Here is a 26,816-nt window from a genome sequence, read left to right as displayed (position 1 = left end):
GGATGATCGTCAGTATGACCAACAACCAAAGATGATGAGAGCTGCAGTCCAATGCATCTGGGGTGGGGGGGCATACCAGGTTGCTGGAAGGCTGTACTAAGCACTGTGGGTTGTAACCAAAGCAGAACCAACAGAGTTTTACTTGCACAGCATCACATTTGTTTCCTCCACTGCCTCTTCGCACCCCCAAAGTCTTCTCGGGGGGGGGGGGGTCATCTTGACAAACTTGACATGAGCCAACAGTGTGATGCGGCAGCTAAAAAAGCCAATGCAATTCTGGGCTGCATCAATAGGAGTATAGCATCTAGATCAAGGGAAGTAATAGTGCCACTGTATTCTGCTCTGGTCAGACCTCACCTGGAGTACTGTGTCCAGTTCTGGGCACCACAGTTCAAGAAGGACACTGACAAACTGGAACGTGTCCAGAGGAGGGCAACCAAAATGGTCAAAGGCCTGGAAACGATGCCTTATGAGGAACGGCTAAGGGAGCTGGGCATGTTTAGCCTGGAGAAGAGGTGGTTAAGGGGTGATATGATAGCCATGTTCAAATATATAAAAGGATGTCATATAGAGGAGGGAGAAAGGTTGTTTTCTGCTGCTCCAGAGAAGCGGACACGGAGCAATGGATCCAAACTACAAGAAAGAAGATTCCACCTAAACATTAGGAAGAACTTCCTGACAGTAAGAGCTGTTCGACAGTGGAATTTGCTGCCAAGGAGTGTGGTGGAGTCTCCTTCTTTGGAGGTCTTTAAGCAGAGGCTTGACAACCATATGTCAGGAGTGCTCTGATGGTGTTTCCTGCTTGGCAGGGGGTTGGACTCGATGGTCCTTGTGGTCTATTCCAAATCTATGATTCTATGATTCTATCTGTGAACCTTCTGGAGCTGATTTTGAGGGTGCACAGGGGGCTGCAGGTGAGAGGAGAGGAGAGGAATGGCCTGTTCTGCTAGCGCAAGTCCCAATGGCTCTAATGCAGGGGTCAGCAAACATTTCAGCAGGGGGCTGGTCCACTGACCCTCAGACCTTGTGGAGGGCTGGACTATATGGGGGGGGGGATGAATGATTTTCACCCGCCCGCCAAGAGGCCTGAAGATGCTTCGCTTTACCTGTCCCTGTTGTCGTCCCATTAGCCGCAGTTGGGCTTCTCCAGCCAGCCAGGCGCCATGGCGGGGCAGGAGGCTGTGTTGGCCGGCGAAGACAGAAGCAGCAGCCCCGGCGGGGGAGCCGCGGACGGAGGTAGGGGAACTGGGGCTTCGCTGGAGCTTTAACCCACCACCTGCTGCTGCTGCTTCCTGAGAGGCACCACGGAGAAGAAGACAGAGCCACCCGCCAACCTGCAAGCTGCGGCCTCAGCTGCCGCAACCCGCCTGAACGCCATGGGAGAAATGAAGGAGGGAGGGAGGCAGGCAGTGAAGAAAGCATGCGAGGAACTGGCATGGAAAAGGGGTGTGGAGAAGGAAGGAAGGGGAGACTGAAAGAGGGAGGAGGCGCCGTAGGAAAACGCAGCAGCAGTCGGCAGCCAGCGTCACATGCCCACTTCACAGCGCCGCCCTGCTGAGGCGGGCAGGCGGGTGAGCCAACTCCCGCCGTCAACGGCAAGCGGCGTGGGACAAGATTGCTCTGTCCCTGAGGAGAAAAGTACTGCCGTGTGAGGGAGAGGGAGGGAGAGGGAAAGAACGTGTGTGCTGGCGATCCACGCAGCGATTCCTGGAACGTCCGCGTGCCAGATCTAGAAGGCAATTGGGCCTGATCTGGCCCACGGCCCTTAGTTTGCCGATCCATGCTCTAATGCCACACATGGAACAGGCAGTAAACAACTAAAGCAGCAGGGAATAGTTGTGCCAAACAAATCAACGTCTGTCATTAGAAATGAAGGATTTGCACACTTTTGCAACCATTTTGCGGCCCTCATAATTGCATGGCAAATATACACCTCTGATTTATCGCTTTATTTTCTAGGGAGGGAGCACCTTTACACTTGAAATATCTCCCCCTCCCACAAAAGAACCCCAAGTGGATGATGCATCGCCCATTAGTCATGTTGCTATGTTTCACCTTAGATCTTTATCCCCCACCCCTCTCAAAGACATACATTCCAGCAATTCCTTACAAAACCCAAGCTGGTCACGCATCGCTAAAAAGCCAAAGTTTTTTGTTTTAAGGAAAGAAAGCAAAATTCAGCAAAAAGAACGAACGTATCAGACTCGTTCCCAAGGCAAGTCAATCAGATGTTCTGCTCAATATAAATTCATCTCATGTACTATTCTACAACTCCTCCAGGATAAGAGTTTTGTAGTTTCTAGGCTTCTAGATTTTAACTATGTATTTTGCTGGTTTTTTTTAAAAGAGAGAGACGAGAGAGGAGAAATCTATTAATAAAGATTGTGGCAAGAACTTAACATATTTTCAAGCAACCAAGCAAGTTTCAAAGACTGCTATGGGCTTCCACAAATATTTCACGCATTTGCAGTAGTGCACAACAGTTTAATGGAATGTGTGCTAAAACACCAATGGTCATGTGCTTTCCATTTCACCCCCCCCCAAAAAAAGAAATAAAGCAAGAGTCATGTATGTAACACCCCAGATACTCATCACTGTCTGAATTGCCCTTGTAATTACTCATTGCTGAAGACTCTTCTAGGCTTTCTGCATGCTATGTTAATTTAATCTGCAACTGCCTTCCTTCCAAGCTATTATGGTGTTTGCTTTTTTCAGCTGAACACACTAGAAAACCACAACTACCTTACACAACTACCTCAACAATTCAAACTAAGCAGCAGCAGCAGCGGTATGTGAATGTGCAGGCTGTATAATGCAGTGTGTCACTGTGTCCATTCAAATGTGTTGACACTAGACACAATGCACCTACAACTTCAGCATTCTTCAACTCTGGTTCCCACACATTGCTGGACTGCAACTCCCATCAGCCCAAACCAGCTTAGCCAATGGTCAGGGATGATGGGAGTTGTGATCCCACAACATCTGGGGACCCAAAGCTGAAGAACACCAAGCTACTAGAGATCCCGGTAAGGCAGATGAACCCTAAAGAACAAGTCCTCTAGCAATTCACTTATGTTAAAATGTTTTTCAAGAATCCCCCCCAAAATGCAAAAATAAAGACCGTACCTGATTAGGCTCAGGTACCTGAAAACAAACAGGGATAGTTGCACGCTATACAAAATTCAGGATTTTTCTTAAGTGGAGATTTAGCTCCTTCTATTTTCAAGCTTCCCTAGGTGGATAATACCGTTGCAACAAGTGCACTGGATAGTTGGTTCCAGGACAGCGCTGGCTCTGGTTCCAGTACAGCATTCTAGCCACAAATAGCACCTGCCTAGGAAGTCTCTATAGAAAATGTCCCAACTTGACCATGTAGATCAACTCCTTGAAAGGCTATACACTCCTAAAGACATAAGCAAAAAGAGCTAAATATGTGGAAAACATCAAGCCTAGTTTGCTATCTGCAGAGTCAGACGTAATATAAACCAGCTTGCTTAAATTCAAACCCTCATTTTATAATCTGACTTCTGCCCCGTCGCAAACCAAAGTTTGTCAATTTAGAGTCATCAAACCACTTAGGCTCTGTAAACCATGATCTGACTGATGTTTGTGCCAAGCCTGTATGAAGTATATTAAAAAAGCTGTCTTTGTGTGAGTGAGGGGGCACCCCAGAAGCTAATCCTGAGCCAGTTCTTACATGTATCTATTAGCCAAGCATTGCTGAAAAAGACTATCTTGTGCTGATTTAAGTAGTCACCAGAGACTTCCCTTAGTAGCAGAACTTGAGTGTGAAAGCAACATTAATACTTCCCTTGAAGTTCTGGCTTGAGAATTTCAGCAGTTAAGATTCCTTGGAGTTTAGGGGTTTGGGGGCAGGACAATGGGAGATGGATCTGAAGCACAGCCTTGTTAATTCAGGACATCTGTAGCTTATTTCCCCAACATTCCACATTTTCCCAGAAGTACACTCTCTATTCCACATACCTCAAACCGTAACAGATTTGAATAGCAAATAGCTTCAGCAGCTAGAAAACACACACATATACAAGCTGGCACTCACACATTCCAGGAAGGGAATGTTATAACTAGCTCAGGAAAGAAGGGCCACATTCCGTCCTCTAAAACTGGGCTGGCAGGTCAGCTTTTTCCCAAAATACTGCCACCCGCTCTGATTTTTCATCGCTGTTGCCCATATTAGCAAGAGGGACGCGGGTGGCACTGTGGGTTAAACCACAGAGCCTAGGACTTGCCGATCAGAAGGTCAGTGGTTCGAATCCCCGTGACGGGGTGAGCTCCCGTTGCTCGGTCCCTGCTCCTGCCAACCTAGCAGTTTGAAAGCACTTCAAAGTGCAAGTAGATAAATAGATACCGCTCCAGTGGGAAGGTAAACGGCCTTTCTGTGCACTGCTCTGGTTCGCCAGAAGCGGCTTAGTCATGCTGGCCACATGACCCGGAAGTGGTACGCCGGCTCCCTTGGCCAATAAAGCGAGATGAGTGCCGCAACCCCAGAGTCGGTCACAACTAGACCTAATGGTCAGGGGTCCCTTTACCTTTACCGTATTAGCATGATCTTCAAAAATAAGATGCAGTGCCGGACTCAAACATGAGGAATGGGAGCTGCCACCCTCGTGACTGGAGGGGAGCATCCAAAGTTTGTTCTACTCAGAAAAGACCCATTAAAATCAATGGAGACTAATAATAATAATAATAATAATAATAATAATAATAATAATAATAATTTATTATTTATACCCTGCCCATCTGGCTGGGTTTCCCCAGCCACTCTGGGCAGCTCCCAACAGAATATTAAAAACATGATAAATTTGGCTCAATTGATTTCAGCTGGGTCTGCTCTTACCAAAAACAGTTGGACCCAACCCTATATTCCTGCAATAGCTATTATATTGTTGTTAGCTGCCTTGGATATCTTGCATGACAGAAAGGAAGGATATGCGTGCTTTTATTCATACGCATTTTATTTTAAAAGCAAGAGCTAGCACGAAAGACAAAGCATTTTTATTTATTTATTTAAGAGAGCTTTCCTTTCCTTTCCTTTCCTTTCCTTTCTTTTAATCCCGCCTTTTTAGAAGAATCTACTCTACTTGGATCCAGAGAGGCCCTTAGATGGAGAAGTTTTGGTGAGCAGCTACTGTTCCACTTTCTGCAAGGGGTAGTGTTGGCGGCAAGTTGTGTAATGCACAGGGGATTCTGCGATGCCTTGCACAAACAGAAGCCGACCTCTGGTTTCCCAGTCCTTTCTTTCTTGTGCAAGAATCTTGCGCTATGTCAGAAAGGGCCCTTCTGCTGCTCACGGGCAGCTCTGGATCCAGCCCAATATCAACCTGCAGAGAGCCTCTGAAAACAAGTGATGTTAACTTCGCCTCAGACAAACAGCAACATGAGCCAGCCACGGAAATTTATAGCTTCAGTGTAAACTGTTTGGAATTATGTTTCAAGATCAATCTTATTACCAAAGGGAATTCTGAGTGCCTTGTGGGCAACGTAGCCACTAGTATCAAAGCCTAAGGGCGAAATATCCACAAGACATCGCTGAAGGCTTTTGCAATTCAGAGATTATTGTATCCAATGTTGGCCGCAGTGAATACTGCATTTGGCATATAAGCCAACCACATTGCCTGGATTGTTTTACAGCCATCATAAAAAACACCCCCCCAAAAACACAAGGGCAATGGAAGGGAGCAGCGCTTTCAGAAGCTGCTCACATATTTCTACCCACTTTTGTCAAATGGTCACAAGCTAATCGGAACAGTCCCTTTACGTTGCGTTTTAAAAATATACCTACTTTGCTGTCTTTCCCTCTTCACAGAGCAGAGAAAACAGCTGGACATATAAGTGAAGCAAAGGAAAATCTGTGAGGACAGGGCCCATCTTGGGCTAGCTGAACCAAACTGGAGTTGGCACACTGCAGAATGGAAAAAGGTAAACTCAAGAAACCAGGAAAGCAAGACCTAACCATGTGCCTCCATGTAATGAGAACTCTACTTATCACTTGTTACAGTAGTGGGGGGAGAGAAAGTGCAGAATGGACTTCGGAACAGGAGCAAATTAAAAACAAGAAAGAAAAGAACATAAGCATTTGAAAGTGGGCAGAAATTTCCTATTTATGGGCGAACACAGATGTGGCTCAGCAGGAGAGCACATGGTTTGAATGAAGACTTCCCCAGGATTAATCCCCATCATCTTCCAGTTTGAAGGATGCCCATTGCCAGGGTGGAAGAAAGGTTTCTGCTCAAGGGAACTGTTGCCAGTTGGAGTAGACAGCATGGCGGGTAGATGGAGCAATGGTGTTGACTCCGCAAATGACAGTTTCAGGTACTCACTGATGTTGGGAAAGGCAGGGCGGTGGAAGGGAATTTTTAGAAGCTGTACTGTATTTTTTGAGGCTCTTTAAAAATGCTGCTCTGTTTTGCCATTCCTTTATAAGCCACCTCAAATATTCTTGAATCATAAAAAGGCAAGCTGTTAAAAAAAATCCAAAGAAAGAAAGAAGAAGAAGAAGAAAGAGGGACGAAGGAAGGCGAAAGAAAGAAAGAAAGAAAGAAAGAAAGAAAGAAAGAAAGAAAGAAAGAGGAAGGAAGGAAGGAAGGAAGGAAGGAAGGAAGGAAGGAAGGAAAGAGAAACAAAACTATTTATTACCCAGCCTTGTCCAACAGATTGTGCACAGAGCAGGTATTTGTGGCTTTGTCATTGAGAAGGGACGAGCAGGAGCTAATCGTACCAAGACCACAAAGATCTGGTCAGGGCTGGCTCTGAATTACTGCAACAGAGACAGGTCTAAACCGCCTGAACTTGTAGGGAGAGAAGGCTGCCCCCATTTGTGAACGGTGTCTGCCCTCCCTGCATGTCCTCCCCAGCCCCTGGTTCCAGGAGACTGTTCATCTTCATTACAGAGAGACCAAGGGCAAATTAGCAAATCACAAAGATGCCCTACAGTAGTTATGATTCCACTGGGATTTGAAGATCATCGCTCTAAGCAGGAGACACTAGGAAATGTTTTAAATGAAAGCTTCTGCCTGACCTACCACGACTTGCAGCAGTCTGCAGCTGAATTCTAATGGTCCACTTTACTTGGAGCAGGGAGGAAGATTCTACTACGGATTGTTCTGACCTTCAAGCTATGACATTTATAAAAAGCATTCTCTCAAACCCATGCTCATGATTAACATGGCTCCATCACAAGCCACAGGTCCAGACAACAGAGTAAGGTTGCCATACGGAAGAGATCGGCACTCCAGAACCAAGGGGGAGGGCATGCAGTGCTAGCCAAACAAACAAAGCCAAGTGCCTTCTGAATACAGTGGTACCTCGCAAGACGAATGCCTCGCAAGACGAAAAACGCGCAAGACGAAAGAGTTTTCCGTTTTTTGAGTCATTCCGCAAGACGAATTTCCCTATGGGCTTGCTTTGCAAGATGAAATGTCTTGCGAGTTCTTGCAAGTTTGTTTCCTTTTTCTTAAAGCCGCTAAGCCGTTAATAGCCGCTAAGCCGCTAAGCCGTTAATAGCCGCTAAGCCGCTAATAGCCGTGCTTCGCAAGAAGAAAAAACCACAAGACGAAGAGACTCGCAGAACGGATTAATTTCGTCTTGCGAGGCACCACTGTATCAAGCTACTACTGGGAAGATGAGGGAGAACAGGCACTCCCCACTCTGTCCAAAAGAATGAGTGACTGCTGCTTCCAAGGGGCAGAACCAGAGACCGTCCTTCTAAAGAAAAGAAAACGCACCTGAACTAAGCTACACTTCAAGCCAGGGCTGGCCAATGTGTTGCCATCTGAATGCTGTTGAACTACAGCTGCCACCTGTGATGAAAATGTTTTATAGATGGTATATTACACCCGTTAAACTTGCAGAAATGTATAAGGTAAGCAGTAAATGTTGGAAATGTAAAGAAAAAGAAGGAACATTTTACCATATGTGGTGGGAATGTAAAAAGGTTAAAAACTTCTGGGAAATGATATATAATGAAATGAGGAAAATGTTGAAATATACATTTATTTAAAAAACCAGAAGCATTTTTATTAGGCATTATAGGAACTGATATAAATAGAAGTGATTGTAAGTTGTTTTTGTATGCAATGACGGCAGCACGAACTTTATTGGCACAAAAATGGAAGCAAGAAGAATTACTGACGAAAGAAGAGTGGAGGATGAAATTGATGGACTATGCAGAACTGGACAAATTAACGGCAAGAATCCGAAACTGGAGGGACCAGAGATTCGCAGAAGATTGGCGTAAATTTACGGACTACATGAAAAGTAATTGTGATGATTCGATTACATTTGTAGGTTTGCAGGAAGTTTTGTAAGGGGAATAATTCGAATTATTGCCTTATTGAATGAAAGGGATGATATCGGTTATGAGGTTAAAGGTAATATAAATTTAAGAAATGCAGGAGAAATCTTAAAGATGGGAGATCATCAGAGGAGCTGACGGAAGTCCAAAAGATTGTATAAGAGCTGGAAATTTGTAAAATGTATGACAATATAAATGTGTTTAAAAAGAATAAAAAATTAAATATATATAAAAAAAGAACTACAGCTGCCACCAACTCCAGCCATCATGGCTAACAGTCAAGGATGATGGGAGTTGCAGTCCAAGAATGTCTGGTGCCACGTTGTCTAAGCCAAAGGTTCTCAAGCTGCGATGGTGCAAAAGCTCCATTATCTACAGTAAGGTTGTGGAGCAGTTAGAAATATCTGCACTTGGTCTTGCACTCAATTTATTTTTTCTGATGACAGAAATCAAAACCATTTTGAACAAGGGCCTGTGATTTTCACGCACTGGTGCAGTCTACTAATTTCCCCTTAAATGTTTAAAAAGGAGCCCTTCTCAGCAGCCTGGCCCAAGGCCCATGATTTTCATAATACAGTGATGATATTGATGTTGAAGAAAGAATAAGATCGTGGGTTTTTTGCCTTCTTCCATTGCATTATAAGGCACCTTGACGGCTATTCAAATATGAGTTACATATGTATTTTGATGTGTAGAATAAACAAACAAAAATGTTATTAAGTGGTCTGTCAAGACCCCCAGCATTTTTTAAGTTGTCCGGAGAAAACAAATTATTCTCCTTCCATTTATAAGCCTGGGATTCACTGGTCAGCTATCCCACGGCGGTTCACAACACATGCCCACCAACTAAATTTCACAAGTAACCTCTGTATAGTCAAAGCTCCGCTACACACAGGTGATGCTCAAATACCAACCTATTGATTACTAACAGCTGCAGTATGCATTTACAACACACTGGAACACAAATCATGTTTTATTCAAACATAGGCTCACCCTTGACTTGTGCATTGACTTGCTTTCACAAAACTAACACAGAGGTTAGACTATGCCTGGTCTTTACTATCTGTTCCAATTTGGTTGCGGGGCAGGGGTGTGTGTGTGTGTGTGTGTGTGTGTGTGTGTTATACGGTCATGAGCTCAGATCTTGATTTCATCCTGATTTGTTTGTACTGTTCATCGTTCATTCATCCAACACTTTTCAGAGGATTTTCCTAACCGCAAAACATCCATTAAAACACACACACAAAAAAGTGGGTTTGCCACACAAGGGCAACAGAACCTTTGAATCCACTGAAATTGCACAAGCCTGAAATTCTGGTATACACCTGAAATCCTACTGCAAAACACTGAGAGTCCAAAGGCTACCTATTTGAACAGCAGCAAGAATACTGATTGCAAAGTATTGGAAGACACAAGATTTACCCACACTGGAAGAGTGGCAGATGAAGGTGATGGATTGTATGGAATTGGCAGAAATGACTGGCAAAATCCGAGACCAGGGAGAAGAGTTGGTGGAAGAAGATTGGAAGAAATTTAAAGACTATTTGCAGAAATACTGTAAAATTAATGAATGTTAAAATGATGTTGGATTGAAAATAAGTGGTATTGGTAATAAGATTAACAAGAATATGCAAATACGGATCGATAATGGATGAAAATACATAGTTATAATAGGCTAAGATATAGAGTAAAGATAAATGAAAGAGGGTAAGGATTTGCTGAAATGATTTTCCAAACGGGAATACAAAAAGGGGAGGTGTGAGGAGGTCAAGGAAATAAGGAAACGAGCCTAAAGATATTGAAAAATGGATTTATTTTTAAATTTTTTCTTTTTAGCTATTAGTTTTTTCTTTGCATTTTGTATCTTTTTTCTTTTTCTTTCCTATGTGTGTTTTTTAGTTTGCTAATTTTTGTTTTAATTTCCTCTATTCTGTAAACCTATGTTTTTTGTAAAACCTTAATAAATATTTCATAAAAAACCAAAAACAAAGGCTACCTATTTGAGGGGAAGCACTCTTATAACTACTTCTGAGAAACCAGAGTGCTATTTTGGGGAGGGAGGACATGGTTTGTTTGGCATATTCTGAATACCCCCCTCTTTGGCTAGCAGCCATCCATCTTTGATACACTCTATTGAGCTGTCAAGAAATGGATATAGAAAGTAATTACTGCCCAGGGGAAGCTTCCTCTTCTTGTCAAAATACATATAGCGTATTTGAAGTAGTCGGCTATGCACTGTACACACATAAGAACGAACTGGCAAATGCACAACAGGGGAGCGACTTTTGGGGAGGGGGCGCGCATGCCAGCGGTGGGCAGGGCCAGAATCAAAAGCAAGCAGAGCAGCAAGCGGGACCTTTAACTTTGTACAGCGAAAGTTATACACCCATCACTCAATCAGCCATCCATGCAAGCAAGCCAGAGGCATTATCACAGTTCAAGAATGCATTCCTCGAATGCAAAAGCACTCAAGGAAGGTGAAAAGCAGGGGCAGGGTGTGGCCTGGGAAATGTCTTGAAGGCCAGACAGAAAGGCCTGGAGGGCTGCATTTGGGCCTTGGACTTGAGGTTCCTCATCCCAGATATACACCACAGAATCCTAACTATAGTGGTACCTTGGGTTACATACGCTTCAGCTTATATACGCTTCAGGTTACAGACTCCGCTAACCCAGAAATAGTGCTTCGGGTTAAGAACTTTGCTTCAGGATGAGAACAGAAATCGTGCAGCGGCGGCACAGCGGCAGCAGGAGGCCCCATTAGCTAAAGTGCCACTTCAGGTTAAGAAGAGTTTCAGGTTAAGAACGGACCTCCAGAACGGATTAAGTTCTTAACCTGAGGTACCACTGTATACCGTTAACAGACAATGCTTTGGTTCCTGAGGAGATCAGCATCTTTGGCATCTTGTTCAAGAAGCATTACAAAATACTGCAGAGGCCTACCTATCCTTCAATGGCATAAATGAATAAATAATAATAATAAATGAAATAAAGCCAGTTACTGCATTTGAAAGCTAATCAGAAGGCAGCTCGGCTGGGCTGAGGCAGCCCCAGTAGGCAACAGGAATGCTGAAAGCAGAGCTGAACTAAGGGTGGCTGAGCCCCAGAAATAATTGATTTACAGATCGGCAAAGGGCCAAAAGGATCGTCAAGTAGCACACACTTCAGCATCCACTCCCGTTTCTGTATTCCACCACAGGAAAACAAAATGATATGATTTATGTTGGCCTGCACTGTGGGGCAGGGTTGGCAAGCAAAATGAAAACAAAATTCACATAAATTTGAAGCTTGCAGCAGCGAAGTCTTAGCAACACCCTCCATTTGGTTCAGCGGCAGGTTAACCCAGTTAGCGGGGAATGACATTAATTATACCATTTTAGAGTTAGAATGAATCTTAGGGGCCGGATGTCAGGGAGCTGCCATCAGTGCCGGAGGGAGAGAGCAAGATCCAGAGGGATTCCAGAGAGCGTCCCGGGATTGGGAGAGGCAGCCCATCTTCTGGGGAAGAGAATCAGCGTAGCACCAGTGGAGAAGGGGGGCAGATGGGGGAAGCGGCGAGGAGGTCCCATGACTCCGTGCCGGGGACCAGCGGGGAGAGTAGGGGTCCTCCGCTGCCTATGCCCTCCTTGCGCAGAAGGCTTTCGCGCAGAGAGAGTAGGAGGAGACTAGGCGTCAAAGAGCTTCTTTGCTGGAAGAAATTTAAGAAACGCCCACTGACGGATTCTGCCAGCGATTGAGACAGCCACGGGTGAGTGGCTGTCCGGACAGAAAAGGTTCACTCAGGCAACCCAGCCAGGTGTTTGCACCGGCTTACGCACGAGCAACCCCTAGTGCTTGCTTCGGCAGCACATATACTAAAATTGGAACGATACAGAGAAGATTACGCACGAGCAACCCCTAGAACTATTACACCACCTAATGCAACCCCATCTGCTCAGTGCATGGTGCCGCCACAGCATCACTGATAGATGGTCATCCAGCCTCTGTTGACCCAAGATTTCTGCGCTCCAGCAAGGGATTCTTACATCCCTTTCAGGGCTACACAAACGCCTGGTGGATATCACAGTCCCACCACAACTCTGCACGATTAAGTGTGCCACAAAAGCGTACAGAACAAACAGGGTATATTGATAAGAGGTTTAAACACGTGCTTAGTTTGCTGGATCCAAAAAGCTAAGCAGCTGTACTGTTCGTAATATACATCCAAACAATGGGCGATTTCCTTCATTTCTATGATTTCACAGATTGGGGGGGACGGGGACGCTTTATGCCTCCTTCTAGAAAGGCTACTTCAAATCCAGGTTGAGGTCACCCTCTTGGGTTAATTAGAGCTCTGCCAGGTACTGCAGAGCTCACTAGCACTCTGCCTCTGCTTTCTCCCAGGACCGCATTCTATATTCATTAAGTGACTAATTCAGAAAGCCCCGCGAAGATCTACAGAACCATATGAAACGACACCTGAAGTGTGCTTGACTTCAGATCCACTCGGATTATTGGCAGGTCCCACTTGACACCTGGGATGTGCCATTTTACATTTCCAGGGAGCGACATCCTTGACTTCATCATTATCACCACATCTGTTTCTGCCTCTCGCTCCTTTCTCATTCAAGTTCTCCCTAGATGCCTGACCAGGTGAACAAAGCGAGCAGATTGCAGCCATTAGTTTGTAAAAACTGTGAGATGGCACCGCGCTTCCTTCCTTATCCATGTCTACTCCTTTTAGTCATCTATGCAGCTTGCCTGGCAATCCCATCTCCCTTCTCCACAACCGCACTGTAGCATGGCTAGGGAACCTCAAGCTCAGAGGGCAAATGTGGCCCTCCAGGCCTCCCTACCTGGCCCTCAGATCTCTCCCCAGGCCACACCTCCCACTGGCTCTGTTTCTAACCCCATAAGGTTTTTGCCTGGCTGGACTATGCCCTGATAATGCCTCTGGCTTGCCTGGATGAAGGTCAGAATGTGGTTTGTGAGGGCCTGTAGAAACTAGCCTACTGAATAGGGGTAAACTGTATATTCATTGCCCAGAGTAAACCCATTGAAAGCAAGACTGCCATGTCTACCAGTTTCAATGGGGCTGCTCTGAGTACAACTCAAGACTGCTACAACCCTAAATTCGTTCCTTAATAAAACAACCACAAGAACACCACAATTTCTTCATTAAAAAAAGGGGGGGGGGGACAGAATAGGCTTTGCTCTGACATATACCCATGCTACAAACATTTAGTGCTATCCATTATACGCACCCCATTGGCCCTTGCTTTTTCCTCCCCCTTTGCTGCCTTAGCTGTGAAGTTTTTATATACTTACTTCAAGTCTGCTGCTATTAAATTAAATCCATTGTAAAGGTGTCCTTCTAAGGCCACTTTCTTCAAGTAAGAGTAACTGTCCAGATCTGAAGTCAAAAAATTTGTCACGAGGGCACCTGAAAAGTGGGAGGAAAGGGGGGGGGGGTTTAGATGCTGGTAGAATGCTTTCCAGTGAGGAAAACGGACATTTCCCCCCTCACTGGGCTAGCTCAACCAAGTAGCAGAAATGAATAAGCTTTCTGACTCACTGCAGTCAAGGACATAGCATGGAAACGGATTAATGTACGTTTGATCAGTTGTGTACCAGGCTCACCGTTATTAAGCGACCTGTATATGATCAATTTTTTAAAAGGCTTTTCAAATGTTTTATGCCCCCCTCTGAGACAAATTTCACAAATAATACCAACCCCATCAAAGCATCCTTTTATTCTCCGCAAGTCAGTAATGCTACACAATTACGATCATTGCAAGTCTGCTGTAGCAGACCCACCACTTAATACCACCAATTAATAATGCGGTGGATCCTCTCCCGCTAACTGCCCTCAATTAAATATAGTGCACCCACCTCACAGTACACCAATTACATGAATTTCTACCATTTACCACAGATTATCTGGCGGGGGACTTGTGTGAGGGAAAACTTAATGATTTAGAGTCTGAGGCAGGAGCTGATCAAACAAACAAGAAACGTTTCATTAAACAACAACAACAACAACAACAATAATAATAATAATAATAATAATAATAATAATAATAATAATAATAATAATTTATTATTTGTACCCCGCCCATCTGGCTGGGTTTCCCCAGCCACTCTGGGCGGCTTCCATAAAAACCAAGATACAGTAAAATATCACAGATTAAAAACTTCCCTGAACACACAGGGAACACACAAAAAGAAGTTTATGAAACAAAGCGGGTCAGGAAACGTGTTCTTTCAGGTTGAAGTTAACTTATTTTATTTAATTCTGTCTCTGGCTTAATACTATAGGCACAACTCTTCTTCAGTTACTAAAAATGAGTTGTTACACTTCAGATGTTCAGGTTTCTAGAATAGAGGGTAAAATGCTCAACTCAGTTTCTCCCACTTAGATATTACAGTTAAATACTTTCAGCACCAAACAGATTCCTTCACAGCTTAATCCTTTGGTTCATGAGGTCTTCTAAATGGTATTACAGAGCCAGGGGATCCCCTCACCCCTTGTTACTGGTTTGGGAGTCTTCAGTACCTAGAAGAACTCTCCCCTCCTGACTCTACTGAGACCTAGGTAGCCCGTACAGTGGTACCTCGGGTTACATACGCTTCAGGTTACAGACTCTGCTAACCCAGAAATAGTACCTCGGGTTAAGAACTTTGCTTCAGGGTGAGAACAGAAATCGTACTCCGGCGGCACGGCAGCAGCGGGAGGCCCCATTAGCTAAAGTGGTGCTTCAGGTTAAGAACAGTTTCAGGTTAAGTACGGACCTCCGGAACGAATTAAGTACTTAACCTGAGGTACCACTGTATTCCCACAAGATCTACCTCTCCCGGCTCAGACTCAGCCCTCCCAGGACACTCCGGCCTATATACCTTCCCCAGACCCTCAACCCAGTCTCCCTATCCAAGCTGCAAGGCTCCATCCTCTTGCTATGGATAGTCCTCCTCAGTGTGAATGCTTAACTTCCCTCGGAACCAGTTCTCCTGAACTCACTCCCTAACTCCCAACTCCAACAAAGCCCTATTTCTTAACCTGAACCTTTGCCCCTTCTCAAAACCAAGCCCAGCCTCTCATCTTAAATCCAGCCTTGTCTACCCCTCTCCCTCAGAAACTGCTCCTTTTATATCCCCCCCCCAAAGTGCTGTTCCTCCCCACTCTGTGGCTAGCTGACTCCGTAGCCAAACAGAGAGAGGCTCCCGCCTACTCTGGAGGAAAGACTACATCACTAGACTGTGGTCTGGCTCTACTGTCCGTCAGACAGTATTTCAAGCAATGCTGGGAACGCATAGCTAAACCCAGCTCCCCAGGATGTGGGCAGGCATAATATATGCAGAAACGCTGAGAAACGCAATTTAGATATGCTCTATTCTCGGTACACATCACATTTTTAACGCGATCTTGCAAAAATTGCCACGGAGGACTGGTGGCTAGAGAAAAGACTTTCTCCCTTTCTCTTAAGAGTAGAACTGGGGGGCGTCTCATGGAGCTGGGTATTGGAAGATTCCGGACAACCAGGAGTGAGTACCCCTTTACACAGAGCATTGCTAAATGATTTAATTCTCTCCCACAAGATGTAGCGATGGCCACCAACATGGTTGGCTTTCAAAGATGGTTAGACACTGTCAGGGAACTGCCATCGGCTCAGAGGTAAGAGGTAGAGGGAAGTTGTGTTACAGGGAGCCACCGAAGATCTTGCGAAGCAGTTCCTCTTCCGGCGAGGAGGAAAGCCCCACCTCCAGTGGAGAAGAGGTGCAAGGACCAGAGGATGCTAGAGAGAGCCTTAACACCGCTCCTGGGCAAGCTGAACAGGAAGGAAACATGCCCTTGCCATCACCCATCCTGCGCAGTAGTAGAAGGTGCAAAGAGGGAAGGAGAAGGCTGGGGGTGACAAAACTTTTATGTTGGGGGAGGTACAAAAACAGACCACTCCTGGATTCTGCTAGCGATTGAGCCAGACATGAACTTATGAGGCTCTTCACTGTAAATAGTTTGCCCCAAAATAAAGCCTGTGAAAGACAGGTTGGAGTCCTGCCTGGTTACTCTCGAGCAACCGCAACAGCACCTGACAGACACATTCATGGAGGGCAAGCCTATCAGTTGCACTCAGGTCCTGCTTCCATTGGGGGCTGGTCACTGTGAGAACAGGTCAATGGACGAGATGGGCCTTTGGCCTGATCCAGCAGCCACTTCCGATGTTAGAAGCCAGAAGCCTTGGCATTCTCTAAGTCCTACCGCCATGGTTACATATGGCAGGAACATTGGAAGCCGGCTAATACTGATCAGTCTATGCGCCGAATTCAACTAAACAGTTGCACTAGTGGGAGCCAGCGCAACCAGACCCATTAATGCAATAGGGTTCCCTTCCCTCTTCCTCCTGAGCCGCCCCCCCCCCCAAATCAGTTTGGGTGTGTATATGTCAGAAGCACCCCCAGAACAGTGCTTGGAGAGAGGAGAGCGGAGATTGTTCCATCTAGGAAGCAGAAAGGTTTGCCCTGATGGAACCGTCACAGTCATGGGACATTGAATTCCATCCTGTCCAACTAAATCAGGGCAGCCTAACTTTTCATACCAAGCAACTTTGACACAGAATCTGTGGGCCATATACTGCCTTGTCACGTGGCGGAGTGAGGCCAAAATTTGGTCCACACCTTGTGCTGCCTTCCCAAAGCTGGCAAAGGGAGGCACCAGGCCTTGGGAAGGAGGCAAGAGGCTCTGGCCGGCTCCTGGAGCCTTGCCTCCACTTTCCTAAAGCTGGGAAACCACTAACCAGGCTTGGGAAAGGAGACAGAAGGGCTCTAGGACCCTGTCAAAGCTTCACACCTATTTCACAAAGTCCAGCACCTCGCTCACCCAGCTATGGGAAGGCAGAACAAGGGCTTGGAGGGGCGTCAAATGTTGTCGAGAGCTGCAAAAGAAGGTCTTGAGGGTTGCATGCAGTGCTTGGGGCATGCTTTGGACCACCCTGACCCAAATCCTACTATTCCCTATTTCTAACTGGCAGTGGTTCTCTAGGAGCTCAGGAAAATGCTTTCCCCCATTACCTGGTTTGTAACTGGAAATGCCAGATTCAGAACAGATTCAGTACCATTGAGTTATAGATCCTCCAGCAAAGAAGTGGTTTCTGCCTAGTTTCAAGACTTTTGAACAGGAAACAAAGGTGATGCCCACTATTCTACCTAAACTGAAGCTTCAATCCTGCTTAAGCTTTAGGTATCCAAACATAGGGATAACCCAGCTTTCCGGAGGCCACTGAATTATTCCAAAACAATGGGTTCCCAAGACAGTTAAATGCTATTAATTGTTCTACCAAAATCCTGGCTGGCTGGAACACTAGCATTATCATCAATAGAAGCAACCTAGCAATTACAAGCCCCATCACTTTAATATGTAACATAGCTAAGCATTTTCTGGCAACAGTTGGAAGCATAAGCCTATGGAAATAAAATTATTTTCAAAGTAGCAAGCAGGTTTTTAGAGCAGAATTTTTAAAGCAGTTGTGTGTTGTTGTTTTTGTTGTTGTTTTTAAGAGGAACAGCACCACTTTCAACTAACTTGATGTAACCTTGGGAGCTGATGCATGCCATTTCCAAACACTGCAAAGACTGAACAAAGGAAGATAGAATTAACTCTCCCAGCACACCAGGTCCGAGACAATAATGATTATGAAGGGCTACACATGTGAAATGGATTTTAAATTTTTAAGAAATAACCGAGGCACTGTTGGTAAGGAGGCAATGATGGTCGGCTGTAAGAATGGACAACAACAAGTGAAGGATGAAATAGATATTAATGAAGAGATGATGTGGCTACAGGAGGAAAAGATGGACATATGTTTGCAGAAGCGGAGAACCTGCTTTTTTTTTAAAAAAAAGAAATTGTATTAAATTAAAGTAATTCGGTTTGATTTGTAAAAAAAAATAGGGAAACTAATAAAAATAATTGGGGCGGGGGACAACCATAAAATGCAAGCTAAAAACGCATAAGAAAAACAACTTTTCACTGCCAGCTAGCCCATAATGCTTGTGGCAGCAATACTGCATGATTGCATCCCTATAATCAGTGATGGGAGTACCCCAAAAACAAGGGAAGATGGAGGGAAAGAAGAACTGAGTTTGAAGTGAGCATATGAACAGTGGTACAGAGCACATGGTCTGCATGCATCGGCTTCCAGGTGCAATTTCTGTCATCTGCAGTTAAGACACCCCTGGTAATGGAGACCTGGGAAAGATCTCCGCCCCAGACTCTGGAGAGTTGCTACCAACATTGACAGTGAGCAGGGCCAGCTAGACCAACAATCTGTCTCCATACAAAGAGATCTTCTGGATCTATACTGGAGGGGCAGGGGGTTGAAAGAGAAGATTCTGGTTTAGTAAGGGAGAGGGAACACAGGAAGCTGTCTTACACAGAATCCATTCAGCTCAATAGTGTGGACTCTGACTAGCAGCATCTCTCCAGGATTTCATTGGGGGCTCTCTCCCAGTCTAATCAGGAGATGCTGGGGATTGAACTTAGGACCTTCTGTGTGCAAAGCAGGTGTTCTACCACTAAGTCATGGCTGTTCTAGGTTTGGGAACACCGCAACAGAAGATATGACTGTAGTAAGGGCAGGATTTATAGCTGAAGAATCTGCATATTAAGGGAACTTCCAGGAATGTTCATGTAACCCAGTCCCCTCTCGTTTCCATATACATACCTCTTCCTTTTGCATTCTTGTCTATCTTTGGCTGCATGTAGTTCGTCAGGGCTGCCAATTTACCTTTCTTGCTGATTCCAAGCCACGTCCCGCCTTCTTTTCCTTCCTCCATATCCAAACCTGCTAAAAACATTTGTTTTGTTTAGACAAACCTACCCAAATACTTAGAATGGTTAATGTGTGTTTTAATCTGTTTTCAGTTTGCCGCTGGTTTTAATTTTTTGAATGCTTCAATTTACTGTTTTTCATTGCTTTTATTGAACATTTTATTGTTTCATCTTTTTTGTAGATCATATTGAGGTTTGCTTGTTTGTTTTCCATTCAAGCAGTGTGCAAATTTTATGAAATTTTAAAAATACACAGTAACAAAAGTAATAAAGTAAGCAGCATTTTTAAAATATCAAAAAGATGTCTTTGGTCTCTGTTCAAGAGCTTCATACTTTCATATCCTCCAACATTTCAGATGTGAAAACATGAGGGACATGCCCAGCTCCAGGGTTGAGAGTGTTCCTTGGAAGAATACTGCCTGATTTGGCTCTCAGTGGGTTTTAAAGTGTCCTGGGAGGTAGGTTAGGGCTGGAAGGTAGTGACTGGCCCAAGGTTACCTAGTGAAGAGTAATGGATGAGCAGAGATCTAAATTTGAGTTTTTGCCAGCCTTAGTCTGATACTCTAAGCCAGCCTTTCTCAACCTTGGATTCCCATATAGTGTTGGACTACAACTCCCTAGCTTCACTGCCCACTGGTTCTGCTAGCTACGGATGATGGGAGTTTTAGTCCAACAACATCTGGGGACCCAGGGTTGAGAAAGGCTGCTCTAATCCAAGGGTGAGGAACCCCAGGCCTGGGGGACAAATGCAGCCTTCAAGGCCTCTCTGTCTGGCCTTTGGAACCCTTCTTAGGCTACACCTCCCCCCCCCCAAGCTATACCCCTCACTGCGCCTGCTTTCAGCACTCCTTGAGTTCTGCCTTTTCGCAAGCATCTCCCATTATCCTAGACCATTGGTTATGCTGACTGGGGGTCAGGGGACACCAAGAGTTCTCTAGTCCAACCCCCTGCAATGCAGGAATCTCAACTAAAGCGTCAATGACAGATGGCCACCCAGCCTCTGATTAAAAACCTCCAATAAAAGAGAGCCCACCGCTTCTGGAAGGAGTTGGTTCCACTGTTGAACAGCTGTTATTGTCAGAAATTTCTTCCTGATGTTTAGTCGGAATCTCCTTTCTTGTAATTTGAATCCACTGGTTTGGGTCCTACCCTCTAGATATTTGAGAATAGCTATCGAAGGCTGATCACCGAAAAATTGATACTTTTGAATTATGGTGCTGGAGGAGACTCTTGAGAGTCCCATGGACTGCAAAAAGATCAAACCTATCTATTCTGAAGGAAATCAGCCCTGAGTGCTCACTGGAAGGACAGATCCTGAAGCTGAGGCTCCAATACTTTGGCCACCTCATGAGAAGAGAAGACTCCCTGGAAAAGACCCTGATGTTGGGAAAGATGGAGGGCACAAGGAGAAGGGGTCGACAGAGGACGAGATGGTTGGACAGTGTTCTCTAAGCTACCAGCATGAGTTTGACCAAGCTGCGGGAGGCGGTGGAGGACAGGAGTGCCTGGCGTGCTCTGGTCCATGGGGTCACAAAGAGTCACCACGACTAAACGACTAAACAACAACAACAAATCCTGTCTCCTCTCAGTCTCTTCTTTTCCAGGCTAAACATACCCCTGCTCCTTCAACCATTCCTCATAAGGTTTGATTTCCAGGCCCTTGATCATCTTAGCTGCCCTCCGCTGTACACATTCCAGATAGTCAATATCCATCTTAAACTGTTGCCCCCAGAAACAGCAACATCTGGACACCCAATGGTTTCCCATCCCAGTGGTAGAGGAAGGTCAGAATGATCTTCCCCTCTGCCCTCTACCAACCGGCTGCATTTCCATGCTGGTTGTGGAGGAAAGTGTGTTCCCCCATAGAATGATCCACTCTTCCTTCCTTCCTCTGCCAGCTCCGCTCATTCATCCGCATGGAGTTCCCTGTTGCCTATGGGCTACCAGGCAAGTAAATACAAGGCTGCATAAAGGCAAAAATGATGCAAAACCATTTTACTGCACTTATTTTTCACACCGGCCCCCCACCGGCCCAGTATGTCTGGTTTTATTTGAGACAAAAAAGGCAGGTGTTATTAATTCAAAGGGTGTTATTCACACAAGAAATGAAACCTAGACCACTAACACCCTTGAGAATATTTCAAGGCACTATTGCCTCAAAAATGAAGGAAAAAGAAAAATAGGCAGGGAAAAGCTTAAACAGGGACAACAACAACACATCAAAAAGTGGGTTCAGCACTTTGCTACAGCCTGGTGCCTGGTTAAAATTCAGATTTCAGCATCAAAGTGTACCACTCCACACACACACCCTTTGCATTTGTATAAAAACGGGGGTGGGGAAGTTTGCAGCATACCCTGCAAGAATTTGGAATGAGTGAGAGACTTTACGAAAGTAAAAGGAACTGCAGTGCAGAGAGAGTGATTTATCCGTACAATTCTTCCTGCCAATGACAACAACATCAAGCATAAGAGAAAAATCTTTGCACCGTCAAAAGATTTTAAAGCTATGCTTTTGCCTGCCTGTGTCTCATTTTTATTTATGTGCCTAGCGAGGCTTATGCTTCAGTCTGGCTAGGCAGAGAAAAGATGTTTTTGGTTTTCTTTCAAAGAGAGGCAGAGCATTAAGTGAACAAAAAGGTTGGTTAACTTTTTAAAAAGTCACCAGGTAGAAGGTTGGTAGAGTTGCTTTCAGTAAATTGCAAACTGACAAAAGGCAAAGAACAACACACTTTCTCTTTAACCCCAAGCTATTAAACTATTTTTGAAGACACTTGTCTCCTGGCCAAAACTGCAGGCTTGAAAAATGGGGTATCGGACCACATTTATGGGAGAGCAAAATGCATTTCTGTTACGATTTAACTATGGCTCAAATCACTCGATTTCAGGTGTCAAATTAAAACACTGCTGTGAAAGTTGCAAAAACAAAGACAAACCACCACAACCACCAGAAATAAAAGCAACATTTCAGAAGACCTCGCCTGTAATAAGAATGCAGGGGTCTTTGAGAGGCATCTGAAATATCACATCACAGCCCAACTTACAGATGACAGGTGCCCATTCCAAAACACACTTCACATAGATTTACAGTCAAAAGCAAAGAGAGAGAAAAATTAGCATCAGCATGGTTTAGGGATTAAAGTTTTGGACTAGAACCTGGGAGTCCTGGGTTCAAATCCCCCAGCTCAGCCTTGAAACTCACTGAGTGATCTTGGGACAGTCACCATCTCTTAGCTTTGCTTAGCCTATCTCACAGGGTTGCTGTGAGAATGAAAGGGGAGAGGGGAGACCATGTACATAAATGCAACATATGAATAATTACTCAAGGAGAGTGTTACGTACCGCTGAGGATCTCATTGCTGCCGTCCCAGAAGTCAGCTGATTTTGACGGTCTGTGATAAAATTCATCTCTGTTAGCTGCTAAGATAAGCCTGGAGGACAAGAACAGGAAAGCATGGTTGCCATGGATAATGTGAATAATGTTAGACATAGGAGCATTGTTGGCCCACCTAGAGGATCCTTCAACAATACAGTGGTACCTTGCTTCTCAAACGCCTTGGTACTCAAACAACCTGGACCCCAAACACTGCAAACCCAGAAGCAAGTGTTCCAGTTTGCGAACTTTCTTCGGAAGCCGAACATGGTCCGTTTTGAGTGTTACGCTTCCGATTTGAGTGTCACACTTCCGTTTTGAGTGTTATGCTGAGGTCTGTCTGTTTTCGCTATTTATTTTGCGTTTTTGTTTTTGCAGCTCTTTCTTTTGTTTTTGTGACTGTGTGGAACCCAGTTCAGCTACTGATTGATTGATTGTGGGACTGAAGTACATTGTTTATTGCTTTCGTTTTATGGATCCATGGTCTCGTTAGTAAAATTCATGTTGCACTGCTGTTTTAGGGGTTGTTTTTAAAAGTCTGGAACGGATTAATCCATTTTGCATTACCTTCTATGGGAAAACATGACTTGGTTTTGGAACGTCTTGGTTTTGGAACGGACTTCTGGAACTGATTAAGTTTGAGAACCAAGGTACCAATGTATGCAAAATAAACAACATTAAAACCCCACTGCATTTCCATCTAAAGACATTGCACATGGCAATGGTCCAACAGCTTCTTATAAGAGGGAAACACTGCTGACCCATAAAGTCAGTCTATTATGGAGGAAGGACAGGACAACATGGACTGCCTCACATGCAATGTTAACCATGGCTTTGTGCTATGCAGACAAGCCTTAGTGAGACCCAGCAAAGCAAACCGTAGGTTATGAAGCTGGCTTGCTCAATCAAACATGTTGTATGCCAGGATGCCTGGTTTGCACTAATGTTAAGCCCAGTTTCTTTGAAATGGCAAAGGAACTTGGTAGAAATTCTCCTCCTCCTGGGGAAGGGAGAGAACATACCTGATGCTTAGCTTGGGCTCAGTAAGGCTCATCCACAATACACTCAACTATGGCCTAGTGCTACATGTGAACTAGTCCTGTCCTTCCTGCTGGGTTCCTTAAGGTATGCTCACACAGTTTGCTCCATTGACAACTGGATGACCTGGATTGCAGGTAGTCTTTGCAAACAAAAGCCAAGCTATACTTGAACCCATGCAGCCTAGATGAAAGAGCTCTTACTGCTGCAAATCAACATTATCCAAAATCCTAAGAGTCATCAATCATGGACCACAGATATTTTGATGATGGAAACAGAGGCAACACTTGAGGAAGACGGCGTGGTGGGTGGGGAGAAGTTGCCCCTTGGCTTGTGTGTCAAGTTTCCAGGCAAAATACAAGTGGGTGTGTGCAGGGGGACGGAGCCAATTTTGCTTTGCACTTTACTGGTTTGATTATCAGATTTTGTTGTTGTTTAGTCGTTTCTTACTCTTTGTGACCCCCTGGACCAGAGCACGCCAGGCACTCCTGTCCTCCACTGCCTCCCGCAGTTTGGTCAAACTCATGCTGGTAGCTTCAAGAACACTGTCCAACCACCTCGTCCTCTGTCATCCCCTTCTCCTTGTGCCCTCCATCTTTCCCAACATCAGGGTCTTTTCCAGGGAGTCTTCTCTTCTCATGAGGCGGCCAAAGTATTGGAGCCTTAGCTTCAGGATCTGTCCTTCCAGTGAGCACTCATCAGATTTTACCACTTTTGAATTTTACAGGAAGAGCAATATACTATAAATAAGTTATTATTCTTTAGGAGCACCTTTATCATCCTCTGGTCCTACACAATGAATGATTATTCCTGTTAACAAATGAAATGGCCTGTGTTCAATGTGTAAGTACCAAAAGGCAGGTGCACACACACGCACACACAGAGACACAGACAGACAGACAGAGACAAGAGACAGACAGAGAAAAGATAGCATTTATTTGAAAGACAGGAATTCCAACTAGCTGCTTCAGGTGGGAAGAAGCAAAGCCATCTATTCAGCTGGGATCTGTTGCTATTTGGCTCCTCTCCTCCCAGAACAGCCACCTCCCCATGCTATTCTACTAGCTCATTATGGGCTTGTTCACACATTAACACGGAACACAGGGGCAAGCTCTCTCCACACATGTACACACGTGAAAGGTTGTGTGCACTGGTTGATTTGTACAAATGCTGAATGTTGCCTGTATACAGCCAAATGAGCATGCAGTTCAACTACCCACATACACAGATTGAACGCTTGCTGAATGTACCATATGAGCTCCCATTATGCAGTTTCCCTACAGAACAAGAAATGAAGCAAGAGAGGTATCGACAAGGGCAGTCTTCTCCAACATGGTGACCTCCAGATGTTCTTGGACTCCATCAGTCCTAGCCTGCATGACCACCCGGTGGTCCATGGATGATGGGAGCTCTGGCCCAACAGCATCTGGAGCACCATGGGTTCCCCATCTCTGCATTAGGGGATTGGAGGGTGTGACTTATAAGCAGGCACAACACTGCTCCTAAGCATTTGGTGAATAAAAGGAGGTCTTTTAATAGGAAGAGAGCCTGGGAGAGGTCGTGTGGCAATTCAATATGCAGCTGAACCCGTAAGACATCTAGAGTCAGGTAGCAGGGTCATTTCTCTTGAAGGCATACAGAAACACAATTTTTTGAATTCAGAAACCAAGGAAGAGGATAGCATAAGAGCAGTCGATATGGGCAGCAATCCTCCAAGGAGCACAGAATCCATATATTTCAGCTCTTTGAGCTCCAAGTTTCACTCAACTACTAAAGCAAAGAAGGATGCTTTGGGTATTTGCTTTTGGAGTTCATTCTAATGCCCACTGGAAGAGCAGTGAGCTTCTCACCGTTATTGATGGAGCAGATCTAAAAAGTTCAGGAAGCCACAAGCCACTCCTTTAAATAAAGGCACAAAACATAATAAAAAGTCCCTATAATCTCCTTTAAAGAGTTTTCAGAAGTCTCTCTCTCTCTCTCTCTCTCTCTGTGTGTGTGTGTGTGTGTGTTTGTGTTTGTGTAGTCTACCACCAAAATCTCAAAGCCCATCCACAGTGATTTTGCCTTGTATAAATATATACACATAAGCCTCAAGCATAATGGAAATATGTATCATGCTGCTCAATATTAGCAGTTAATCAGAACCAACCATCAAGGTCTTCTAAATATATTATGCACAAACAGATACAGCTTTGGCTTGTAGTTAGGGAACTGTTCTTAGCTATCAACATAATTCAGTGTGCCAGGAACGGCAGCAGCCTGATGACAGAAATAGTTTTCGTAATGTGCCATGAGGAGCATGTAGCTCATGGATTTACTTCCTGTGTATCATCTCCCAGTCTAGCCACAGCCATGCAAAGGCACCCATAGACCAGTCTTAGGAACACCCATGACCATAACTAGCAACACCACCTTCTGGTCTTTCTTCCCCAAATGGTCATTAGTCCTTGCTTGGAGCTGATGGCCAGGCCTATCAGAACCACAGAAGCTCCTACCAAGATGGAGGACTGGCCCTATCATTGGGCAAATTGGAACAGCCACCACATTCAACAGACGTGTGTGTTGGGTGGTGGTGGTGGCTGTACCAACAGCTCTCTCCCTCCTCCCCAAGGTCATTCTTTTTAAGTCTCCCCAACACAGACAGATCAGGCACCACAAGTACCGTATTTTTCGCACCATAGGACGCACTTTTTCCCTCCCAAAAAGCAAGGGAAAATGTGTGTGCGTCCTATGGAGCGAATGCAGGCTTTCGCTGAAGCCTGGAGAGTGAGAGGGGTCGGTGCGCACCGACCCCTCTCGCTCTCCAGGCTTCAGGAAGCTATCCGCTAGCCGTGGGAGACCCAGCTCTCCCACGGCTAGCGGACCGCTGCGCTAATCCAGAAGCTTGGGGCGTGCGGAGCACAGCGCGCCCCAAGCTTCTGGGTGCCGGCAAGGTCTCGCTAGCCCTGGGAGAGCCCCGCGACGTTGCGTGGCTCTCCCAGGGCTAGCGAAGCGCCGCGCTAATCCCGAAGCTTGGGGCGCGTGGAGCTCAGCGCGCCCCAAGCTTCTGGGTGCCGGCAAGGTCTCGCTAGCCCTGGGAGAGCCCCGCGACGTTGCGTGGCTCTCCCAGGGCTAGCGAAGCGCCGCGCTAATCCCGAAGCTTGGGGCGCGTGGAGCTCAGCGCGCCCCAAGCTTCTGGGTGCCGGCAAGGTCTCGCTAGCCCTGGGAGAGCCCCGCGACGTTGCGTGGCTCTCCCAGGGCTAGCGAAGCACCGCGCTAATCCCGGAGCTTGGGGCGCGTGGAGCTCAGCGCGC

At 45.4% G+C, this 26,816-nt stretch overlaps 1 protein-coding gene and 1 long non-coding RNA gene across 6 annotated transcripts in view; both read right to left on the bottom strand.

The window, feature by feature from the left end:
* The window catches only part of TANGO2 (transport and golgi organization 2 homolog), a 102,661-nt gene that overhangs the window by 30,443 nt on the left and 45,402 nt on the right, over positions 1–26,816 (bottom strand). For 3 of the 5 annotated variants that reach the window (XM_028708991.2, XM_077920488.1, XM_028708993.2), the window contains 3 exons: positions 22,455–22,543; positions 19,009–19,131; positions 13,619–13,733 (listed from right to left, as the gene is read on the bottom strand). In XM_028708991.2, the coding sequence (XP_028564824.2) occupies positions 13,619–13,733; positions 19,009–19,131; positions 22,455–22,543 (327 nt within the window). The remainder of the gene's footprint in view (positions 1–13,618; positions 13,734–19,008; positions 19,132–22,454; positions 22,544–26,816) is intronic. The other 2 variants (XM_028708992.2, XM_077920489.1) reach the window with 1 other exon arrangement.
* On the bottom strand, positions 213–10,375 carry LOC144325825 (uncharacterized). The gene is made up of 2 exons (XR_013391015.1): positions 10,311–10,375; positions 213–9,679 (listed from the first exon to the last, which is right to left on the bottom strand). It is a non-coding gene; the product is annotated as an uncharacterized LOC144325825 (long non-coding RNA).

This window comes from Podarcis muralis, chromosome 16, assembly GCF_964188315.1.
Source record: "Podarcis muralis chromosome 16, rPodMur119.hap1.1, whole genome shotgun sequence".
NCBI classification, from domain to species: domain Eukaryota; kingdom Metazoa; phylum Chordata; class Lepidosauria; order Squamata; family Lacertidae; genus Podarcis; species Podarcis muralis.
The sequence above is the reverse complement of the archived record's forward strand: the minus strand, read 5'-3'. Positions and strand labels throughout refer to the sequence as shown.